The sequence below is a fragment of the Myotis lucifugus genome, unplaced genomic scaffold (assembly GCF_000147115.1).
Source record: "Myotis lucifugus unplaced genomic scaffold, Myoluc2.0 scaffold_57, whole genome shotgun sequence".
Lineage (NCBI taxonomy): Eukaryota > Metazoa > Chordata > Mammalia > Chiroptera > Vespertilionidae > Myotis > Myotis lucifugus.
The window spans coordinates 849,768-871,727 of record NW_005871105.1 but is presented as its reverse complement, the minus strand read 5'-3'; the positions used below and the strand labels follow the sequence as shown (position 1 = coordinate 871,727).

The 21,960-nt window shown below is 42.1% G+C and overlaps 2 protein-coding genes across 3 annotated transcripts in view; one reads left to right on the top strand and one right to left on the bottom strand.

Annotated features, from left to right (window-relative positions):
- Positions 1–5,771, top strand: part of COL10A1 (collagen type X alpha 1 chain) — a 33,348-nt gene extending 27,577 nt beyond the window's left edge. For both annotated transcript variants that reach the window (XM_014456226.2, XM_014456225.2), the window contains exons 2-3: positions 200–368; positions 3,026–5,771. In XM_014456226.2, the coding sequence (XP_014311712.1) occupies positions 215–368; positions 3,026–4,914 (2,043 nt within the window). In that variant the 5' untranslated portion in view covers positions 200–214 and the 3' untranslated portion in view covers positions 4,915–5,771. The remainder of the gene's footprint in view (positions 1–199; positions 369–3,025) is intronic.
- Positions 1–20,265, bottom strand: part of NT5DC1 (5'-nucleotidase domain containing 1) — a 99,673-nt gene extending 79,408 nt beyond the window's left edge. Inside the window, exons 1-6 of the mRNA XM_006089246.3 lie at positions 20,218–20,265; positions 18,681–18,772; positions 17,011–17,082; positions 13,558–13,664; positions 9,714–9,793; positions 7,103–7,187 (exon numbers count right to left, since the gene is read on the bottom strand). Of these exons, the coding sequence (XP_006089308.1) occupies positions 7,103–7,187; positions 9,714–9,793; positions 13,558–13,664; positions 17,011–17,082; positions 18,681–18,772; positions 20,218–20,265 (484 nt within the window). The remainder of the gene's footprint in view (positions 1–7,102; positions 7,188–9,713; positions 9,794–13,557; positions 13,665–17,010; positions 17,083–18,680; positions 18,773–20,217) is intronic.
- Positions 20,266–21,960: the final 1,695 nt, after the last annotated feature.

The following is a 21,960-nucleotide window of genomic DNA, read 5'->3' as shown; positions in this document are numbered from 1 at the left end:
ACTTGATTATTGGTTTCCCAAAACATACATTCATTTAACTAAGAAATTATAACTCATTAATTATTAAATATACTCAAAATATATACAGTAAGATTTAAAAAAATAGGTATCTCTATAAGGAATCCATTTGTACAACATTAGAAAAATAAAAAGGGTCAATAAACAGAGTGGAACGAAATCATTCTTTTCTGTTTTCCAGAATCCATCTGAGAACATGCTGCCACCAATAGCCCTTTTGCTGCTAATGTCCTTGAACTTGGTTCATGGAGTGTTTTATGCTGAGAGATACCAAACACCTACAGGCATAAAAGGCCCAGCATCTAACACCAAGACACAGTTCTTCATTCCTTATGCCATCAAGAGTAAAGGTAAGCTGAACTGTTTATGTTGCTTGATTAACTAGTTGGTTGTTGCTTTCTACAATCTAATGATCTCTTTAACAAAATGCTACTAACTCTGGTGTTAAATTATTTTCAAACTCTGGAATTAGCCCAAAATGATTTTTGGAAAAAGTAGGTCTATTCAAGAACATTAATATTCTTTGCACAATAAGTATAACAGAAAGATATACCTGAACTTTTTAATGTATGGAAAATTTTTCCTTTAAAAGATGCTTTTGCATAAACAACTATAATAATCTAGAAATACTAATCCAATCAAAATTACTCACATTGAAAATGGTTTAAATAAAATGATAAGTGCACAAAAAAAGAGTAGGAGGTTTATATATCTGTTCAGCTTTCTTGGCTCCTGTAAGAGTACCGAGAAAATGTTTAATAAAGTGCTAATAGATCTTCAAAGAGCAATGATTAGGGTTCATATTCACTAATTCCATTTACTAACATCTGACACATGCTGCCTGTAAAGCATCTACTGAATTAAACTGAATAATCTGAACTGACTGGAGGATTCAAATTTCTTTCCTTAGTATTTTCTCATTATAGTTATATATTTTATCCCATAAAGAAAGCTAAGGATATTTGCCATTCCTTAACAAATGCCTTTGGAGACAACAATTTTGAGCAAGTTAAACGTGTAGGATTGTCTGTTAAAGAAGACAGTTGAAATGTAAAATATTTCATAAAAGGTAGCTTAATGTTTAAAAGTAAATGCACAGATGTACAACAGATACTCTTGAATGTTTCAAACTGCAAATGAAATAAGAGAAAGATATGTTAGGAAAGAAAGAAGAAAAGATAAGGAAACCTGCTACTTGAAGCAATAAATGGTATTGTGAAATGCTATGACAAGCAGCCCTAGGTTATACTCTTTATAATCACAAATTCAGACTTTTTATAGTTCACCAAGATCATAAGAAACGGTTTTAAATTAAAAATAAAATGCACCATTTTAGAAGGTTAAAAATATTTCTATCTCCCCATCTTAATTTACTATATAATCTTGGCTAATTTTTGCAGAGTAAAAATATGTTTCTTGTTTACAAGTAAAAAGTTGAGAAGCTGTATTTTACCTATTAAATCCACCTTAACTTCTACTTGATTATATAAGGGAGGAACTCAGTATATTATCACCCCACTGGCAGGCACTGTACACTGAATGAAGACAAAAGCCCACAATCTCCAAGTATAACATGAAGCTGATAACAGACACACAGCGTGCACATCTGTTCAGCACAGGCTAAAAGAGAGATCAGCCAAAACGCACTAAATTATGTTTCTGAAACTCTATTAAACAGAAAATTATTTTAATGTAAATTATGCAACCAGGTATTTCAACATAATATGTAATTTTATTATCATCTTTATTAGCTGTTAAAGAAGTCTTCTGAGAAAGAATGAATATTTTCTGTAGCTGCTTGTGATGATTACAGCCTAAAGATTCTTTGACATGGTATTACTTCCCTAATGGTATATCCCAGTGCCAGCAATACTGTTATATCCCACCTCTGAATGACTAAAATAGCTTGGACATTTCTTACCATACTTACAGCAGCTCTCATAGGCTGCACCCTCTGCTCCTCCCACACTTGTGGCTCAATAGCACTTTTCACATAAAAAGTAATGAATAAGTGATTTTTAAAATATATTTTTATTGATTTCAGAGAGGAAGGGAGAGGAAGAGAGAGAAAGATCAATGATGAGAGAATCATTGATTGGCTGCTTCCTGCATGTCCCCTACTGGGGATTATTGAGCCTGCAACCCGGGCATGTGCCCTTGACCAGAATCGAACCAGGGAACCTTCAGCCTGCAGGCCAAAGCACTATCCACTGAGCCAAACCGGCTAAATAAGTGATTTTTTTAGTTTAAATGTATTATATTATGAGAAGTAGTTAGCTCAAATGAACCCACAGCACTATGACATCAACAATATTTATGTGCATTTATCAAGGAAAACTTTAGATAAGTACATAACACTACTTTATGTACCTCTCCCTTTAGGTCTAATTCTCTAACCCTTTGTTTCAATTTTAAGTCAATAACGGAGACTGCAGGAGTGCACAGTGTGTGCTGAGATTGAAAATAAAAATTCAACTTAAATCTAAAACCTGTGTTTAGCAGGACCATGGCTGATGTAAATTATAATTAAGGACATTTCTTATTTATGTCTTATAGAACAGCTTTTGTGAGGGAAAATTGTTATCATTCTTAAATATTTTCCCATTTATCCTGCACTTGTCTTTTTCTTCCTTCTCTGTAAGATACTGTTTTTCTTTCTTTTCTTCCTAGGAAGATGACTTCCCCAAAATAAATGTAATAAATCTGCTTCCACTGCACTCTTATTATACTAGTAGATGGATTCTTCAACCCCAGCTTATTTTCATGGGTCATTAGCTTGTAATGAAAGCATTATGGTAGCCGTAGTCTTGTAAAACCATGTTCTCCGGCAGTGTTTTTAAAAACCATATAAAATGCACTGTGTAAAACCATTTAAGACTGATCAGCCAAAAAGGACTGATTGACACTGCAATGCTCTGTCCTGATTCACATCTCCAGAAGCAATGATTATCCTTAGTGTTACTAACGATGCCCCTCTCTGGGTGTGTTTGTTTGGCATGTCTTTTAGGTATACCAGTACGAGGACAGCAAGGTACTCCTGGTCCACCAGGCCCCGCTGGACCTCGAGGGCACCCAGGCCCCTCTGGGCCACCAGGAAAACCAGGCTATGGAAGTCCTGGACCCCAAGGAGAGCCAGGGTTGCCAGGACCACCGGGCCCATCAGGCATGGGGAAGCCAGGCACACCGGGACTGCCAGGAAAACCAGGGGAGAGAGGACCTTATGGACCAAAAGGAGATGTTGGACCAGCTGGTTTACCAGGACCACGGGGCCCACCAGGACCACCTGGAATTCCCGGCCCGGCTGGAATTTCTGTGTCAGGAAAACCTGGACAACAGGGACCGCCAGGAGCCCCGGGACCCAGAGGCCTTCCCGGAGAAAAGGGTGCACCGGGAGTCCCCGGTGTAAATGGACAGAAAGGAGAAACCAGATATGGTGCCCCAGGCCGTCCAGGTGAGAGGGGCCTTCCCGGTCCTCAGGGGCCCATGGGACCTCCTGGCCCTCCTGGAGTGGGAAAAAAGGGTGAAAATGGGTTTCCAGGGCAGCCAGGCATCAAGGGTGATCGGGGCTTTCCAGGAGAAAGGGGGCCAATTGGCCTACCAGGCCCCCAAGGTCCTCCTGGGGAACGAGGACCAGAAGGCATTGGAAAGCCGGGAGCCGCCGGAGCCCCAGGCCAGCCAGGGGTCCCAGGAACCAAAGGTCACCCCGGGGTTCCGGGAATCGCGGGACCCCCAGGGCCTCCTGGCTTTGGGAAACCAGGCTTGCCAGGCCTTCAGGGACAAAGAGGACCTCCCGGCCTTCCAGGGGGCCCGGGTGCCAAAGGGGAGCAAGGCCCGGCAGGCCGTCCCGGGGAGCCAGGTCTGGCTGGACCCCCTGGAAATGTGGGACCCCAAGGACCAAAGGGCATCCCGGGCCACCATGGAATGCCAGGCCCTAAAGGTGAGGCAGGGCCACCTGGGCCTGCAGGACGCCCAGGGACTAAGGGAGAAAGGGGTCCCTCCGGCTTAGATGGGAAACCAGGGTACCCGGGAGAACCCGGTCTCGATGGTCCCAAGGGCCACCCAGGGCTGCCAGGACCCAAAGGTGACCCTGGAGTAGAAGGACCTCCTGGTCTCCCAGGCCCTGCAGGCCCCGCAGGAGCGAAGGGAATGCCTGGACACAATGGTGAGGCAGGTCCCAGAGGTGCTCCTGGAATACCAGGCACCAGAGGCCCCATTGGGCCACCCGGCATTCCAGGGTTCCCTGGATCTAAAGGGGATCCAGGGACTCCAGGTCTTCCTGGCCCAGCTGGCATAGCAACTAAGGGCCTCAATGGACCCACAGGGCCACCCGGGCCTCCAGGTCCGAGAGGCCACGCCGGAGAGCCGGGCCTTCCAGGGCCCCCCGGTCCTCCAGGGCCCCCAGGGCAGGCAGTCGCTCCTGAAAGCTTCACAAAGGCGGGCCAAAGGCCTAGTATTTCGGGGATGCCCCTTGTCAGTGCCAACCAGGGTGTGACAGGAATGCCCGTGTCTGCTTTCTCCGTTATCCTCTCCAAAGCTTACCCAGCAATAGGTGCTCCCATCCCATTTGATAAGATTTTGTATAACAAGCAACAGCATTATGACCCGAGAACTGGAATCTTCACCTGCAAGATTCCGGGAATCTACTATTTCTCCTATCATGTGCATGTGAAAGGGACCCATGTTTGGGTTGGCCTGTATAAGAACGGCACCCCCGTCATGTACACGTATGATGAATACACCAAGGGCTACCTGGACCAGGCTTCGGGCAGTGCCATCATCGACCTCGCAGAAAATGACCAGGTGTGGCTCCAACTGCCCAACGCCGAGTCCAATGGCCTGTACTCCTCTGAGTACGTCCACTCATCTTTCTCAGGATTCTTAGTGGCTCCGATGTGAGCATATTCGCACGAAGCTAATATAAATCTGCTTGAAAAGGCATTCCCCAACGTCGCCCGCCCCACAAAATGCGTATGGACGTAGGCTGAAAAAGATAGCAGTCATTTCAATACAGATTTGAGCTTTCAGACCAACCAGTTTTCCCTCTGAAAAGCGAGCAGCAACGGTAACCAATAGAAGACCCTGTCAAATTCCTAGTCAGCAGTCCTAAGACATTTCAAGTTTTCTGTGAAGTCCTTTAGTGCTTAAAAATCTCACCATAAAAGTCCTGCCAAGCCAAAATACAAAATGATCACAAAACCCTGATCCGTGATGCTACATCACGTTAAATTTGATTTCAGAATCTCAGCATTTCCTTTTAAAATAAGCCTGTTTTCTAACAGTTAACAGAACTTCTAGGAAACATTCAAGAGGTATATCTGTATAGGACTTAAATACTTGAATATTCAAATTTAGAAGACATTATATATCATAGGATCTTTCTGATGGTGCATTACTCCAAGGCTTAAATGGCCCCTTGTGAAAAAATCTATTCATATATAGAGGTGCATATAGATTTTTTTATGGCTCTCATAAAAAACTCACAAAATATAATGTTAAAATTAACCAGAAATGCAAGGTGCTTTGGTTATGAACCTTTACAAACTTTTCTGTGATTGCAGAAAGGCTTTCTATATACCCTTCACAACTTGGAAGTTGGTGTCTGACCTAATGTATTTATTTAATACAAGTATAATTAATTTGATTTAATTCCTTTATTGAGTTTTATATCAGATGATTTTGTGGGTTTACAGTCTGTACCTTGTGCCTCCCATTCCAGTGAAATTATAACTAATGTCAAAGGTTTCAAAATCTGCCTAGAAATGAAAAGACATTATTTATTTATGCTCTGTACTGTATTTTTATATTGCTGTTTAAAAGTCATAAGCTGTACCTCACTTACGAAAGCACGAAATGTTTTACCTACTCCTTATTTACAATGCAATAAAATAACATCCATAGATTTCTGTGCGGAATTTATTTGCCAGTAGCAATGTGCCATTCTCAACCATTCTTTTAAGGCTCCTCATTTTACAAAGCGAATAAAAAGTAAAACAATGAAGTGGTGGGTGGCTTCACCGTTGTCAAGGACACGCCTCTCCACTGGAGATGGGCATTCCCACACACCCGGGCACTGAGTGTACCTGTGACCCCTCAGCACCACACGGGACCCACAAGCCAGTGAAGGACGGGTGGCTGGGAGAGAAAAGTGAGGTAATCACCCCCGATCAGCGATTTTCTTCTGGGAGGGAAAGAAAGAGGCGGCAGAGAAATATGTAATTTGAACAAATATTCTGCAATTACAATTTGTTGCCTTGATGTGTTTTTAGTCATAATATTTAAGATTATTTTGATGGCTTAAATTACATTAAAAGGCAAGAAATGTTTATGTCAATCAAAAGGCAATATTTTTCCTGGCTGTTTTGGCTCAGTTGGTTGGAGCATCCTCCCATACACCAACAGGTGGCAACCAAATCTCAGTCTCTCTCAATCTCTCCCTCCCTCCCCCCTCCCCTCCCCTCCCTCTCTCCGCCCTGCCTTTCTCTGCCAAAAAATAAATAAAAAGGGGGGCAACATTTTTCTAAGCTCAAAAAGTACTGCTCTTGCGCATCTATCAGCTGCCCACTGGCTGAATCAGGACAGTCTGGCTGAGGTCACCAGGGTCACATACTATAAAGGCATCTCTATTCCTTAGCAGTAACATGTGTATCTCAAGCAAACCTGTGAACAGAACCATGAAACCCTGGGCTCGGGTTGGTGATATCTCTGCCCCCATTCTGGGTCAGCTAGTCCTGTTTTTTAAGCAAAAACAATGGCATTTTCACTTTTTCCAAACTGTAACAGGTTACAGGTGTCACCAGCCCTCATTCCCAAATCAGGGAAGGGCAACACCAGAACTTCAGTTCTCGAGAATGGACCGAACGACCCCACTGACAGGTATGCAAAAGACGGCACAGCTCAAGATGTTGGCAATTATGGCCATGAGACAGATATAAACAAAAGGACCTCTTAAATGGTACAAACTTTATATTGATATTTAGGATCAAATTAAGTCCCAATTAAGGAACGTAGCAGATTAGGTAATGTCTAAGTAATTCACTAAACACATAGCATTTAACATCTATTAGAAAGTATTCCCATTACTCACCCCTAAAAGCTGACATCTTATAATTGTGTTGAATACCAGCAACTATATCCTTCCAAAAATCAAATGTTTTCTGACCATTGTTCTGCTAAAAAAAAAAAAATCCAAATGTCACATATACAATAATTCTTTTTTACACATAATAGAAAATACTTGGCAAACAATTACAATATTACTATATTCGAAAATAGGGACTTATTTTCAGAAAACATACTGGGTTAATAAACTTCTCATTCTTCTAAACATGTTTTAAAAAAATAAAAATCATCCATGAAAATTACTGCTACAAAGATGTGTATCCACACACACAACTATATTAATATAACTCATATAACCCAAATAAAATAAAAATTTCCACTCATTAGAAAGCATGAAAATGACAGGATATTTTAAACACAGGAATAAATTTACTGTTATAGCCTCTGAGACATCAGAATGTGTTACTCTGTGTACAATGGCATCAATGGGACTACAAAGCCTGAAACCTTAAAGCTGGTTACTTAAGAATTCAGTGCACACGTACCTGAATTTCAATATAAAAGAGCAGCAAGTCTCTATAGGAGGCATGAAGGAGATTCCAAGTCCAGAACGTAAATCATTTTTTATTAAGACTTTTTTAAACCAGAAAGCAAGTAAACATTACATTGAAACACACAACCCTACAACCTTTTGCTCCCTTGGAAATAGTAAGCAGTGTTTCCATCTAAACGAAGACCAATTACTAGATATTTGTATCTATTATTAAAAACTCCAAAATATTTAAAGACTGATACATTTGCTTGTAGTCACTATGAAACGAGAAACTGACTCTATCTCCTGTTAATAACAATTTCTACAAACACACCAGAACTAATGCTCTACAGAAACTGTCATAAACACATGACGGTAATTCTGAGTAAAAAATAAACCATTACCTGTGTTCTAAAATAAACATGATCACTGTGATTTTAAAAGATAACGTATGCCAAAAGGAAAGTGATTCTGACATAAAGCCAGTTTATGTTCATAGATCTTAAATTCTAAGTATAAGTATATATGCATTAAACTATGCTCAAAATGATTAATTTTAAAATTTCATCTCATTTCCTCTCATTTTATATTATTTAGAATGCTTAAGGACATGTCGAATTTTCTTAATAACCTTTACTTTTTTATTGTTAATAAAACGAAGAAAATATTTTTCCAGATGGAAGTTCTTTTTTTTATCGCTTTAAAAAACCAAGTAAGCATTTACTGAACTGACATTAATCAAAATTTTGCATATTCTCCTTTCCTGTTATTTCCCTTGTCGATTCTACAAGTTGAAAGCAAAATAAAACACTTCTATTCTTTTGTTTCATTTGAAAGCAGTGAGCTTCTATTCCATAACCAGACTACATTATCTGAAGAAGCAAACAGTCGATGCACATTGCTTCTGATCCACCCCTCAAAATATGAAATCTAAAACGGGTGTGTATGCCTTGAGCCACAGAAAACTGAGGCAAGGAACAGGCACAATTTTTTTATTTTTTGCTGGTGTGAGGTTCGCGGCGCAGGGAACTGAGTCCCGGGTTTCGGCACCAAATGTTAGGGTAGGTGGCTCAGGAGGCGGCGTAGGAAATAAAGAGAGTCCAGTTAATCAGAAAAGAAAGAAAGGAAAGGCTTTATTCTGCGTCCCCGGGCGACCCACGGACCCCAAAGACAGGGCATGTGGATCCGCACCAACAGGGAGGGGGGCGCTTTTTTTTATACAGCTGTTCAGTGAGGGCGGGGGAGCATGAGCTGTGGGAGTTCCTGCTGCGGGGGTCGTCACGGTTTCCAGGTGTCCTCATCTGCCTGATGCACTGGCCTGTTACGGATTCTAGGAAGGGCCCAGTACCTGAGTCACCATCTGCCTGGCGGAGGCATGCATCAGCTCCTGGACCCCCTTCTGACCTAACAGCTGGCACATGGGACCAGTAGAAAATGCAGAGTTAAAGCCACACTGTAGACTTGAAGATGTCTATGTAAGAATGTTTAAACCTGTAGATATTTTTTATGAGAGTTTATTTGAGCCAAATTGATGACATATGGGGGGAACAAGATCGCCAATGCTCTGGAGAATAGAGTTTTGCAACTTCTTTAATGCATTTGAAATTAATGAGGAAACAAGGAAGATTACATGGAGTTGGGAGAAAGCAAGGTGGGGGCTAGATTATAGGATAGTTAACAAGGTTATGTGCTCTCTTAAGGGTGGCTACAGTTTATGTCAAAGGTGTGTTAACCTAGATGCACAGAAACAATAGACAGGGCTTGCTTAAGGCCAAGATAAACCTTTCACTAAAAAAATTATATGTGTGGGGCATGTCAACCACCATAACCTGCCCAGTAAGAATGTATGCAGATGCCAAGTTCTGTATTTTTCCCTAGACTTTTGCACCCCCTGCTGGAGAACAGGTTTATCCTCCCTGGGGGGAAAAATGGTCACTGCTTATTTAATTTTCCAAAAACATTTTGGCCAAATTCTCTGTGTTTCTTCCTCGGTCTCCTCTGGAACCACAAAATGGAAATTGAGTAAAATCTCCACTCAAAACACATATACCGATTTATATGTACATCACAGTTTTCTAAAATATGAAAAAAAAAAAGTTTTCACCTTTGTTAAAGAGTCCACCACTCTGGCACACAGAAGAGCTCCTGGCAGGTCAAAGTAGTTATCATAAAAATAATACTTTCCTGAAAAAGAACAAAATTTTAAACTGGGAACAAATTCATGCTGAAATTATTAGAGGGAACATCTCAGACTATTTTTTATGCTTAAGAAAGGTTAGGAAGGGCTTTGCCAGAAATCTAGAGGAAAAGGAAGATGATATCCCACATACACTTCTGCCCCCGCTCTGCTATTCTGTACCACACCACACTCCAGGGCTCCCCCAACCAGACAGTGGGCAAATTTCATTACCCTGTACATTCTCTTATTTCTTGCCTGTGGCACCAGAGTGACCTGCTGATCCTGATGGCTAGCTGTCCTAAGCACCATAAACCTGTGTATCCTTAGAGCATCATTGCCAGGTGTATACTCCTTTTTTCCATCCCCTGTCTCTCCCTTGGTGGGCATTAAGAGATGAAATTCAGTTTAAGAGTTGACTATTGATGTGTCTTGTTTGGAGTCTAATAAACAGCTCAGGAGTTTAATGAGAAGGGCTCACAGACTTCCACCCACAAGGCCAGGGGCTGATGTCACTCAACTGTCAAACATGGGCTGGCCTGTGTGCACAGTGAGGCTTAGTCAGCCTTGACCTATTAACTGGGCCAGGCTGCTGTCAATGCTTCTCCCAGCACCAAAACCCTGAGACTGTCCTGTATGAAGGCGTCAACGCTCCACCTGCTTACAGAACAGACGGCTCACTGGGAATGAAGTGATTGGTGAGCTCAATGAAGCAAGCCTCTGAATCAAGACCAAGTCCCTTAACCATTAAGCTCTGTACACAGAAATACCTTTCCCCAAGGGTGGTTAATCCACTGCCAACACTATTCTCTTTGCAAACAACACACTCTTAGTGATCATGGAACACAGGCATATGAGTGAAACCACTGAGGGGAAGAGAACCATTTATGTTAGCCTAAGTCTCACTTCCGCAGATGAGTGAAATCTCCATTTAAAAATGAGGAAAGTGATGCTAACAGTGGCTTAGGAATTGACCAGATCTCTTTATCCAGCAAGTAACAGAGTCAATATGACCCAGGCCTGGCTCCAAGTTCCTTGTGACTGCCACTACACCAAGCTGTTTCCACATAATCTACCCGTTTGTGAGAGAAAAGCTCAAAAGAACTTGCTCTCTGGTAATCGGTTGGTAAGGAAAACCATACTTATGCCAAGTCAACATCCTGAAAAGGGATTATAAAAAACATTAGTGCTTGCAATGCCCTAAATATACTGGTAGGGAAAGCACTTCACAACTCTCTATTTAACTCGGAGATAAATAGACTCAATGAATACAAGGAAAGGGCATGTAAAGAAACATGCTATTTGGCCATATTCATCAACATTTTAAGCCTGCATATCCTGAGAGCATCTGTACTTCTAGGAGTTCACCCTGGATATACTTACGAAACTGAAAACTGTACACGTATGAAAAATGTGACTGCAGGCTTGTCTGTAATGGCCGAACATCAGACACAATGTCAATGTCCCCACCAGGGGACTGAGAAAATAAATCGTGATTCAGGCGCTGGATGCCAGCATTTAAAAGAATGAGGTACATCAGTGTGTGTGCTGATGTGACAGGATCGCTAAGATGTAAGCTACAAAGAGCAAAGTACAGAAAATGTATGATCCCTGTGGTATAATTTTAAAAAAATAAGCTTTGGGAAAGGGGAATTTTGAGGGGCAGGGGTTGGACATAATTTCTCTTCATTTTATTCCTTTCTATACTTTTTAAATCTCCTAAGCATATGATCACATTGTTATTGTGTATTTTTTTTTAATGTAAATAAAGTTTAACTGGGTTGTAGAACCACAGGCCATTTTTCTTCTTTTATATATCTCTACACTAAAAAAATAAGTGTGTATTTTTCCATTGATTTCTAAAGAGAGTGGAAGGGAGGGGGAGAGACACAGAGAGAAACATCGATTGGTTGCCTCCCGAATGCACCTGACCAGGGCCAGGATCAAGCCTGCAACCAAGGCACGTGCCCTTGACTGGAATTGAACCCGGGACCCTTCAGTCCGTGGGCCGACGCTCTATCCACTGGGCCAAACCGGCTGGGTTAGTATTGTTTCTTAAAAGCATTAGCTTCTTAGTATTTTGTAGAAACAACAGGCCTCTGTTATGTCACCGCCTGACCACCAGGCACCTGGAGTGAAAACAGTTCCCTAACCAACCCAATGAAGAGCAGATAACCTTCCAGGCCATCCTCAGAGGCTCCTGGGCAAATTCAGCACCAGAAGAAGCTGCTGATTCCCCCTGGAGAATGGGCTGAGTGGTGAGTACACAGATGGCTCAGAGTGGGCGAATGTCCTTTGACAGCTGGGAAATACTTTATTCTTTAAAACACTCCCCGTTACTGAATGGATGTCAGAACTTAGCTATGTGCCTCGCTTCTCTGGGTTACTTACCACCACCTGTACCCAGAGAGACAACAATTCTCCATCCCCCCTTGACTAAAAGGCTATCTGCCCATTTAACTTCCGCTAGTTACTCTGAGCTGACATGTGCGAAAGCATTCTATGTCTAACCCCAATGTGAAGTCTCGGCATTGCCTATCAACTTAACTTTATCAAGAATACTCATACTTCCTGCAATTTTCATCTCTCCACAAAAACAAAGCTCTCAAAAGACTGCAAATGTAACAAAGAAAGGAAACACAAGCAAGATAAGGACTAACTATTTCCAGGTTATTACATTTTCTAAAGGAGAACAGATGCATTTCAAAATTGTAGTGTGGGAGAAAATGGCAAAAAAATTTAGGAAAAATGAAAAACCAGTAATCATGACTTTTAATAAGGTCTGGTTATAACAATGTTTTACTTTATGCACATCTATGTCTGTAAAAAATTTCTGAAAATCTTTTCATGTGTACCCATGGTGAAGCTCTTTAAAGACTGGAAAAAAAATGCCTACAATCATTTAAAATAAAGAAAAAGAAAAGATGAAGGGAAAAGATACTAGAACTGGCAGTAAAAAGGAAAATTCTAGCCTGGCCAGCATGGCTCAGTGGTTGAGCGTCGACCTATGAACCGAATCATGGTTCGATTCCTGGTTAGGGCACATGCCCGGTGTTGCGGGCTTGAACCCCAGTGTGTGGCGTGCAAGAGGCAGCTGATCGATGATTCTCTCTCATGATTTATGTTTCTATCTCTCTCTCCTTCTCCCTTTCTCTCTGAAATCAATAAAAATATATATATATTTTTTAAAAAACTAAAGGAAAATTTTAGAAAAGAGAAAGAAGTGAGGATGGAGAAATAAAAGTAAGGACTGAGCCCATAACAAACTGATAAAAAATACAGATTGCTAAGGGATGTATTACTCCTAAGTGCTAGTCTTTTTCCTCTAGATCAGGGGTCCTCAAACTACGGCCCGCGGGCCACACGCAAATACAAATATTGTATTTGTTCCCGTTTTGTTTTTTTACTTCAAAATAAGATATGTGCAGTGTGCATAGGAATTTGTTCATAGTTTTTTTTTAAACTATAGTCCGGCCCTCCAACAGTCTGAGGGACAGTGAACTGGCCCCCTGTTTAAAAAGTTCGAGGACCCCTGCTCTAGAACAAGTGCTAGGAGTATCAATAAAACCTTAATTAACATAGAACCACTGCCAAAGAGAAATCAGACAGATGTGGAAGAAAAATACATCCTATTTCTATAAAACCACAGTTGCTTCCTTGTATGTCATGGCCAGCAGGACACGAGAAAGGCCTTCTTCATGTCCTCGTGTAGCAGGTTCAGGGTCCAAAAGAAAAGGAGAGGGGATGGCAGTGCTGTCCACGTGAGACATACCTGATCGGAAAGCCATCCCAGTGTCAGACATGAAGTACTTCCACTCCCTCCCGCCGTACTCCTTGGCCAGCTCCTCGGGGGCCAGCATCCTGGTGCCGTGGCTAGCCCTGGTTTGGGGAGATGAGGGACACTGCTCGTCAATGGCTCCCTTGAACACCCCGCCTTCCAGCCTTGCTATTGTGGATCCCTTCTAAAATTAACAGAAGTTTTATTTGTTTCTGTTTTCAATTGGATGACTTCCCCATTTAGGAATCTGTAAGGCATTTCTCTTGACAGCTCTAGCTCTTCATTCATCCACCAACGAGCAAGTGATCAGTAGCAGCTCACAATGTGGACCTCTAACACAGAAACTATAAACTATAATCTCTCTGGAAGGAATATGACACGACCCTTTCCTAAGAAACGGTCATGTAACTGTGAAGATAAGATGAACCTAACTGGAACAATTAAAAAACAAACTGTGTGGACTGGGTCAGGGAGCAGGAGAGAGAAAGCAGCAGGTAGGAGAGTTAGCATGTGAGCTGCACCAGGTCCGCAGGAGAGGTGGGAGGAGCCTGGCACCTGGGGGTGGCCAGCTTGTGGGCACAGGAGACTGTGAAGATGAGCGAGCATCCTGCCCCTTCAAGGACATAACGTAGCTAAAAATACAATGGATGGATGCCGAACCGGTTTGGCTCAGTGGATAGAGCGTCGGCCTGCGGACTCGGGGGTCCCGGGTTCGATTCCGGTCAAGGGCATGTACCTTGGTTGCGGGCGCATCCCCACTGGGGGGTGTGCAAGAGGCAGCTGATCGATGTCTCTCTCTCATCGATGTTTCTAGCTCTCTATCCCTCTCCCTTCTTCTCTGTGGAAAATCAATAAAATATATTAAAAAAAAAAAAAAAAAAAAAATACAATGGATGGCAGTGAGATAAATGTGACAAAACTTGGACCAGCAAGACAGGATGTAGCTATTTCCTGTGCTCACAATATTGCCCTTGCATCAGTTGGTCCCGAGGAAAGCCTCTTAGCCTATAGAGAAACAGCTGATATTTTATGTAGTTTATTATGAGACATGATAATGCTAGAGAGTATCATTTTTCTTTGCTTGGGGTTATGATAGCAAAGCAAAATTAAAGGGAAAAGAAATGGAGGAAAAATCACAAATAGGTTCCTTTTTGTAAGGAGGTTAATGTTTTAGAAAGTGGTATGCAGCGATGGGAGAATCCTGAGTGGGAACTATGATAAGACAAGGAAGCTCCTATATTCAATGGAAGCAGGCATCAAGGAGAAAAGCTCAGTTCAGGAGAAGCTGCAGGGCAGCTAGAACTTGAATGGAGAGGGTCAGACTTGCAGGAGGGGTGTGGGGAGGGGAGATGAACTGACATAACAATGAAAGAAAGAAGCAAAACTGTGGATGCTTTCCATTCTTTAACTCAAGGATCTGAGATAGACAAGTACCTTGTGCTAAAATGATAGCAAAGTTAAAGGTCAAAGTCAAAGCTACACTGTGTGTCTGTATGTAAATATAGATATAGATACATGCATACATACACTCTATCTCTGTTGCCCAAGGAAAAACATGCAAAATAATCAGAAGTGGGGCCACGCCAACAGCTGTAGCTAGAGGCACTTTAAGGGAAAGTCGGGGGGAGAGCAAGAATTTGTAATGTACAAAAAAATATGATGTATCAAAAGGGAGAGTATGTATAAGAAGTAACCTGCTCTGAGCACCCTCTCCTTGGACTCTTAGTATAAACTAGAGGCCCGGTGCACGGATTGCAAGAGGGCACAGGCTAGGCTGAGGGACCCCACTGGTGCACGATCAGGGCCTGGAAGGGACCACAGGAGGGCTCCAGGGCGTGTCCAGCCCATCTCACCCAGTCCTGATTGGCCAGACCCCAGCAGCAAGCTAACCTACCGGTCAGAGCATCTGCTCCCTAGTGGTCAGTGCGTGTCATAGTAACTGCTCGAATGGTCGAACAAACAGTCGGACACTTAGCATATTAGGCTTTTATTATATAGGATAATAAATCACACAGCTGCATGGCCATGCTGACATACTGTACTATCAGCATTGGGCGAAAGATAGATGCTCACTCCGTGATCCCTCTCTAAGGCTCAGAGCAGTGACAGCAACTGCTTCTCAAATGCGTGCCCTACTTTTACCAACACTCAAAGGGTTGGACTCACCCTGAAAGGAGGGAAGGAAAGGGAGGCAGCAGTGAGTGCAGGAGAGACTGAGGAAGATTTGAAAAGTCTTGAAAAACCTTCCAGGATACCACAGAATCCTGCATGATGGGGGCAAATTTGGATAAATGGAGGAAGAGAAGTGTGCACAGACCATAAACTCCTATCCCATATCCATTCTCTCCTTCGACCGTCCTACTTTATTCCAGGTACCTACATACCCACCTAACACAATGTAATTCCCAAGCTCCTTTGCAGTAGGGGTGGGCAATGACGGGAAGCAAGTTATTAACGTTCTACTGTATTTCCTGCAAATATTTCTAATGAGCTAAATTTAAAGAAACTAGATGTTGAAGCCTAATGCTCAGATTTGTTATTTAAATGGATCAAAGGATTCATACAAAGACATGCAGGCACACAGATGATCTATCATCTGACTAAAATAATGATCTTATTTAACTACGGGTGGCCCGGTGCACGAATTTGTGCACATTGGAAGGAAATTAATTAGAAGAAATATTTTAATATTGCTATTCACCTTTTCTCTATAATAGAAATGTCAACCAAATTCATAATCAACAATAACAGATCGAAACACACGCATGCGATTGGTGCCAGTGAGAGCTTTATATGTATCGTGCATGTGCGAGTCAACTTAGCCTTTTATAGATACAGAACAAACTTGCTTAATTAGACCTGCTTTCTGACTTAGCTAAACTTTTTCCAGCCCAGTGAAGCACCCCAACCTCTCTTTCAGGTAATTGTCAGCAACACAGCAGTAAATATCAACATGAAGCAAATTATTATTGTAGATACCGCAGGGAGAACAAAGGGTAAAATATTTAACTGCAGCAGTGTTTGACTATATTCTGTGCAGTAAGAAAATCTGAAGTCATTTTCAAGGTCCACTATTTCTTGCTTCTTTTCAGTTGGGTCAAGTTTCTAAATCTCCGTTTTCCGGCTAATGAAAAGAAAATAGGATTCCACCAAGTCTCCTATCTACCTACTCCAGGACTTCTGTGAGGATCAAATGAGATGAGGCATGGGAAAAACGCTTCACAGACATTTGGTTAAAGTGTAAAATGTTTCCACCTGTGTTCCTGGGCTGAAGAAACTCCAAGGAGGCTAGTCGCTAGGGACAGGAAGCCGGGCATTGCTATGTGACGTCATTACCCAGATGGACACTAAGCATATTAGCTTTTTATATATTACAGATAAAATATTACAGAGTAATAAGTGTCCTGAAAAGAGTAAAGTCTTGACTTCACAACTACATTTTATTACCTGAGGACGGTGCCATTATCTGCAAGTTTAATGAAGTTTCCATCTTCCAGATCCAAGGCCAAGCCCTTGCAACTAAAACAGAAATGTTTGATTCCCAATCAATTCATGCATTTACCTAACTCAAAAGATAATAATTTATATTTTCAAAAAGTCACAATGCAAAAAAGGCATTCTCCCATCCAGGGGAATGATACGTTAATCATACAGTTAAGAATATCCAAGAACTCTAAAATTAAATATCATCCACAGAGAAAGTATATAAAGAAAACTGTTATGTGAACAAACGAAGGACAGCATGTTTACTTTCTAAAATTCTTAAACTTTTAAAAAGAGAAATACAAACTCAAAGAGAAGCAAAAATGAACCTCATTGCATGTCTCTGTTAAAAAGTGAAAATGGTGCCCTGGCTCGGTGGCTCAGTTGGTTGGAGCATTTTCCTGAACACTAAAAGGTTGTAGGTTCAAATCCCAGTCAGGGCAGATACTTAGGTTGTGGGTTTGATTCCCAATTGGGGAGTGTCTGGGAGGCAACCGATCCATGTTTCTCTCTCACATCGATGTTTCTTTCTCTCTCTCTCTCTCTCTCCCTTCCTTTCTCTCTTAAAAAAAATCAATGAAAAACACATCCTTGGGTGAGGATTTTTTAAAAAGTGAAAATGTTTTTATTAAATAACACACACACACACACACACACATATTCTGCAAGTTCAGATCTTAGCCAGAGTCTTTCCTTACTCTTTAGAATTTGCCTTAACTTAGGTCAGGTTATAAACTAGCCCTCTGGGCAAGGTATATTATTGAAAACAACTAAAAGAAAGTCAAATATTAAGTTTGGGGAGAAAAATGGATACAGATTCATTATTATAAATAATAAAAGCAAGGAGTTATAATAGCCAACAAATACCAAGGGAATTAAACAAAAAAAGGCAGGTACTTTAGAAGTATGATTTACTTGGGTCCATAGTAAAATTTCCAGAGTCAGCAGATTCATATAGTAAAATGTTTCTGCTTCTCCTTTACAAAAGGGATTGAATAACAAAGGGCTGACCAAACATCGGAAGAACGCATAACGGAGGAACATCGTTGCTTTAGGATTTTTCACGTGTTTTAGGATTATTATTAATTTTCAACTAAACAATGTAAAGTGGTCTAACAGGATTATCATTTGGTTTTGTCATTTAAAGGAGGAAGAAAGACAAAGGAAGCCTTGAGAATCCTAACCCAGAAAGGGAATAAGAGTCTTAGACAAAGGAATGTCTGTCCAATTACAGAAAAACCAAATCTCCTAATTCAGATACTTATCCAAAACATGGCTCTTCTTCTGCTATACTTCTGTATTTGAAGAGCAATAAAACAAAACTTCTTAAAAGATAAAATTTTAGAGATAGCTCTTAAAACCTCCAAAACTCTTAATAATGACAAATTTAACCATGTGAAAATATCCACATTAGTCACATGCCCTCTTGGCTTGTTTTCATATTTGAGTCTAAACTTAAAGTAGAAAGGACATTCATTCATTAAACATAACATTTTTTAGTAGAGAAGGCATTTTGTCCTTTGACTCAATTTCACATTTCACTTTCTGCCTCCATAGAAGAGGAGGCATTAAAGTTTTATCAGCAACAATTAGAAATCAGAAGGGACGTGCAAACCTTAAAAACAAGGACCTACCAGAAGTCCCAGTCCTCTGGAGTCACAGTGAGCAATTCCTTGTCATATCCTTTCTCCTTGACCAGGAACTGAGCAAAGCTATCATAAATGAGCTGTAGGCAAAGGGAAAGAAAAAAGAGAGGTTAAATATAAAATTCACTATTCATTCTGAATTTCACAGACCTGAAGACTGGATGGAATCACTCATGGGGCACTGGGAGAAGGGAAGATCTTAATTATAAAGCTCTTCAGTTTAATGCCCTTCACAAGCCATTAAACCATGGGTCCTCAAACTACGGCCCGCGGGCCACATGCAAATACAAATATTGTATTTGTTCCCGTTTTGTTTTTTTACTTCAAAATAAGATATGTGCAGTGTGCATAGGAATTTGTTCATAGTTTTTTTAAAACTATAGTCTGGTCCTCCAACGGTCTGAGGGACAGTGAACTGGCCCCCTGTTTAAAAAGTTTGAGGACCCCTGCATTAAACCACCCCTACGAGCCCCCTAGTACCTGTAGTGTCTTTTTTTTTTCCCTCCAAAATTGTACCATCATCAGTATACAATTATACAACCAAGGACAATTACTCATCTTTCTCCTGAATTCCAAGGGAATGGAGATCATTAAGACTTGGCAAAGCGCCCTGACCGGTTTGACTCAGTGGATAGAGCGCCAGCCTGCGGACTGAAGGGCCCCAGGTTCGATTCTGGTCAAGGGCATGTGCCTTGGTTGCAGGCACATCCCCATTAGGGGGTGTGGTGTGCAGGAGGCAGCTGATCGATGTTTCTTTCTCATCGATGTTTCTAATTCTCTATCCCTCTCCCTTCTTCTCTGTAAAAAATCAATAAAAATATATTTAAAAAAAAAGACTTGGCAAGCTTTGTAAACTTATTCAACACATGACGGAGACAATAAACATATTGAGCACTTTATGATCACATCTATGCTTGGTGCAGCCTTGCCGAAAGGCCCCACCTCAGGTGATAAAGTTAATTCTTGTACCAGGGCCACAAAGTGGAGGTTGTCCCAGTGGCCCAGCCCACGTCACAAAGCTAAAGCTAAGTGTTCTCTGCTTCTCCTCTGCAGTCACCTTCATTTGGAAGAAATATTGTTAAAAACCACTGTCATGTTAGAGCCAAAAAAAGACAAAAGACAAAAAACACCTAGAGCAGTGGTTCTCAACCTTCCTAATGCTGCGACCCTTTAATACAGTTCCTCATGTTGTGGTGACCCCCAATTTCATTGTTACAAATTGGACATAATTAAAGCGTAGTGATTAATCACAAAAACAATATGTAATTATATATGTGTTTTCCGATGGTCTTAGGCGACCCCTGTGAAAGGGTCGTTCGACCCCCAAAGGGGTCAAAAAAGAAAAAAGAAAAAAAAGACCTAGAGGAAGTAGTGGCCAAAGAATCAAGTAGTAAAGAAAAACCACCCAGAGCTTTGTCTACAGCTCACCTATAATAGCTTTGCTCAGCCTGCACTTTCGGGGAACACACCTGTAAGGAAACCTAGCATATACCAATCGCAATCCTCCAACTCCGGTTTAGCTTACCTTACCTGTCAGCCTTATAAGGGAATCCCTGACCTCCTGGCCAGTCATGTTGTTTCTGTGTTGCCTCCTCTAATGCTCTCTCAGCTCACTCTTGCCCAAAATCCTTCTGGGGGAGCGGTCCACTGCTCGGGAGGCACTGTACCCCAACCCATGGATTGTTTTCTCTTGAATACAGGACATCAAATGGGTTACCTAATTGTTTCAGTCTTGCAATTTGACACAAAGGTGTCTCAAAGAGAAATACACATGGGCACCAGGCAGGTGATCCCCAGGAGGAATCTGCAACCTCCATTAGGTACAGGAAATACCTCTTATTTTTCCACCATAAGAAAAACAGGAAAAAGAGCAACAGAAGCCTCTGGAAGCAAGCACAAAGCAGCAAAGCAACAAAAACGCTTTGCTGGTCGTTGACAGATCTGACTTCTCACCAACAACGAAATCCCAGCTTTTGGAGTGAAAGATCTGTTTTGTCTTTAAAGAGCTGGCTCAATGTTCCAAGAACTGTGCATACCAAACAGAACGCAGGCAAAAGGTGGATGGAGGTCTACATCAGCCCCAACCCATTCTCCCTCAGAGTGTTCTTGGGCCAGCATCACATGCACTTGAACCTGAGGCAGACCGAGGTCAGGGGCCAGACTCAGCCGTGTGTCTGACCCACACTGAGCGGCCTGACCCTCCTCTACAGATGCTAACCCACGACACGGTTAGACAGCATGGGATGGCATGGGGGGAAGCAAGGACAGGCAGGCAAAGGAGTGGGAGAGGCCTCCCTGAAGTGATGTTTTCACCGACATCTGCAAGAGGAGCACTCAGGTGGGTGAATCCAGAGGGGAGGGGACACGTTCAGGGGGTACGTGGCTGAAGTTAGGGGCTAAGGTATGAGTGTCAGGAAATGAGTGCGGGGTGAGCAAAGGCTCTTGGTCAAATAGAGCTACTCAGTGTGGCAAAGCTGATAAAGGCACTATAAATGCACCCCCATGCCATGCCGATGGGGCCTTCATCCAGGTCAATGTAAATCGACACACGTTATGTCAACACTACGGATCAACAGTTCTCCACCCTGTTGGTGATTCACAACTACAGGTGATGGTTCTTAAAACCACCCAGAAATTCCAAGCCTGTAGGACAGAGTGGGATTCCTGAAGCCCACAGATGACTGAACGCTACTCCTTTACCTGCTACATAGATTTTTATTCAATCATTCCAAAATATCAATGAACATGAACATGTACTGAGTCATTCTGAAGTACAACATGCTAAGGACCATAAAACACACACACACATGATCCTGCCTGCAAGAAACCAGTGCCATGGGATTAACGGATGTAAAGAGCTTAGAGCTGTGCCTGGCATACAAGTAAATTCAACTTCGGTATTGCTATTCTTATCAGTCACGTAGCGGTTTTAAAAGGCCCTGACTTATGGCATTGGCCCATTTTCAAGGTATACATCCTCCCACCTTGGTCAGTTTCAGCGGACCAAAGTAAATCATACTTCTGCCCTAGGAACTGTTTCCCCTGCCCGATGGTGCACAGTTTGTCCTTCCCTCCCCCCTTTTCTTCCGTAACCCTCTCTCAAACTTGACCACCGGCTGGGCTCCTCCAGCCCGTGCGCACCCACCGGATGGGACCCGGGGATGCTAGACTTGCCTCTGGTCAAGGCACTTTATCCCGTTTTGGACAGCGCTTCTCACCCCCGTGGCAATACTAACATGCTTCCAATGGGGTCAGGCTCCTTCCTGAG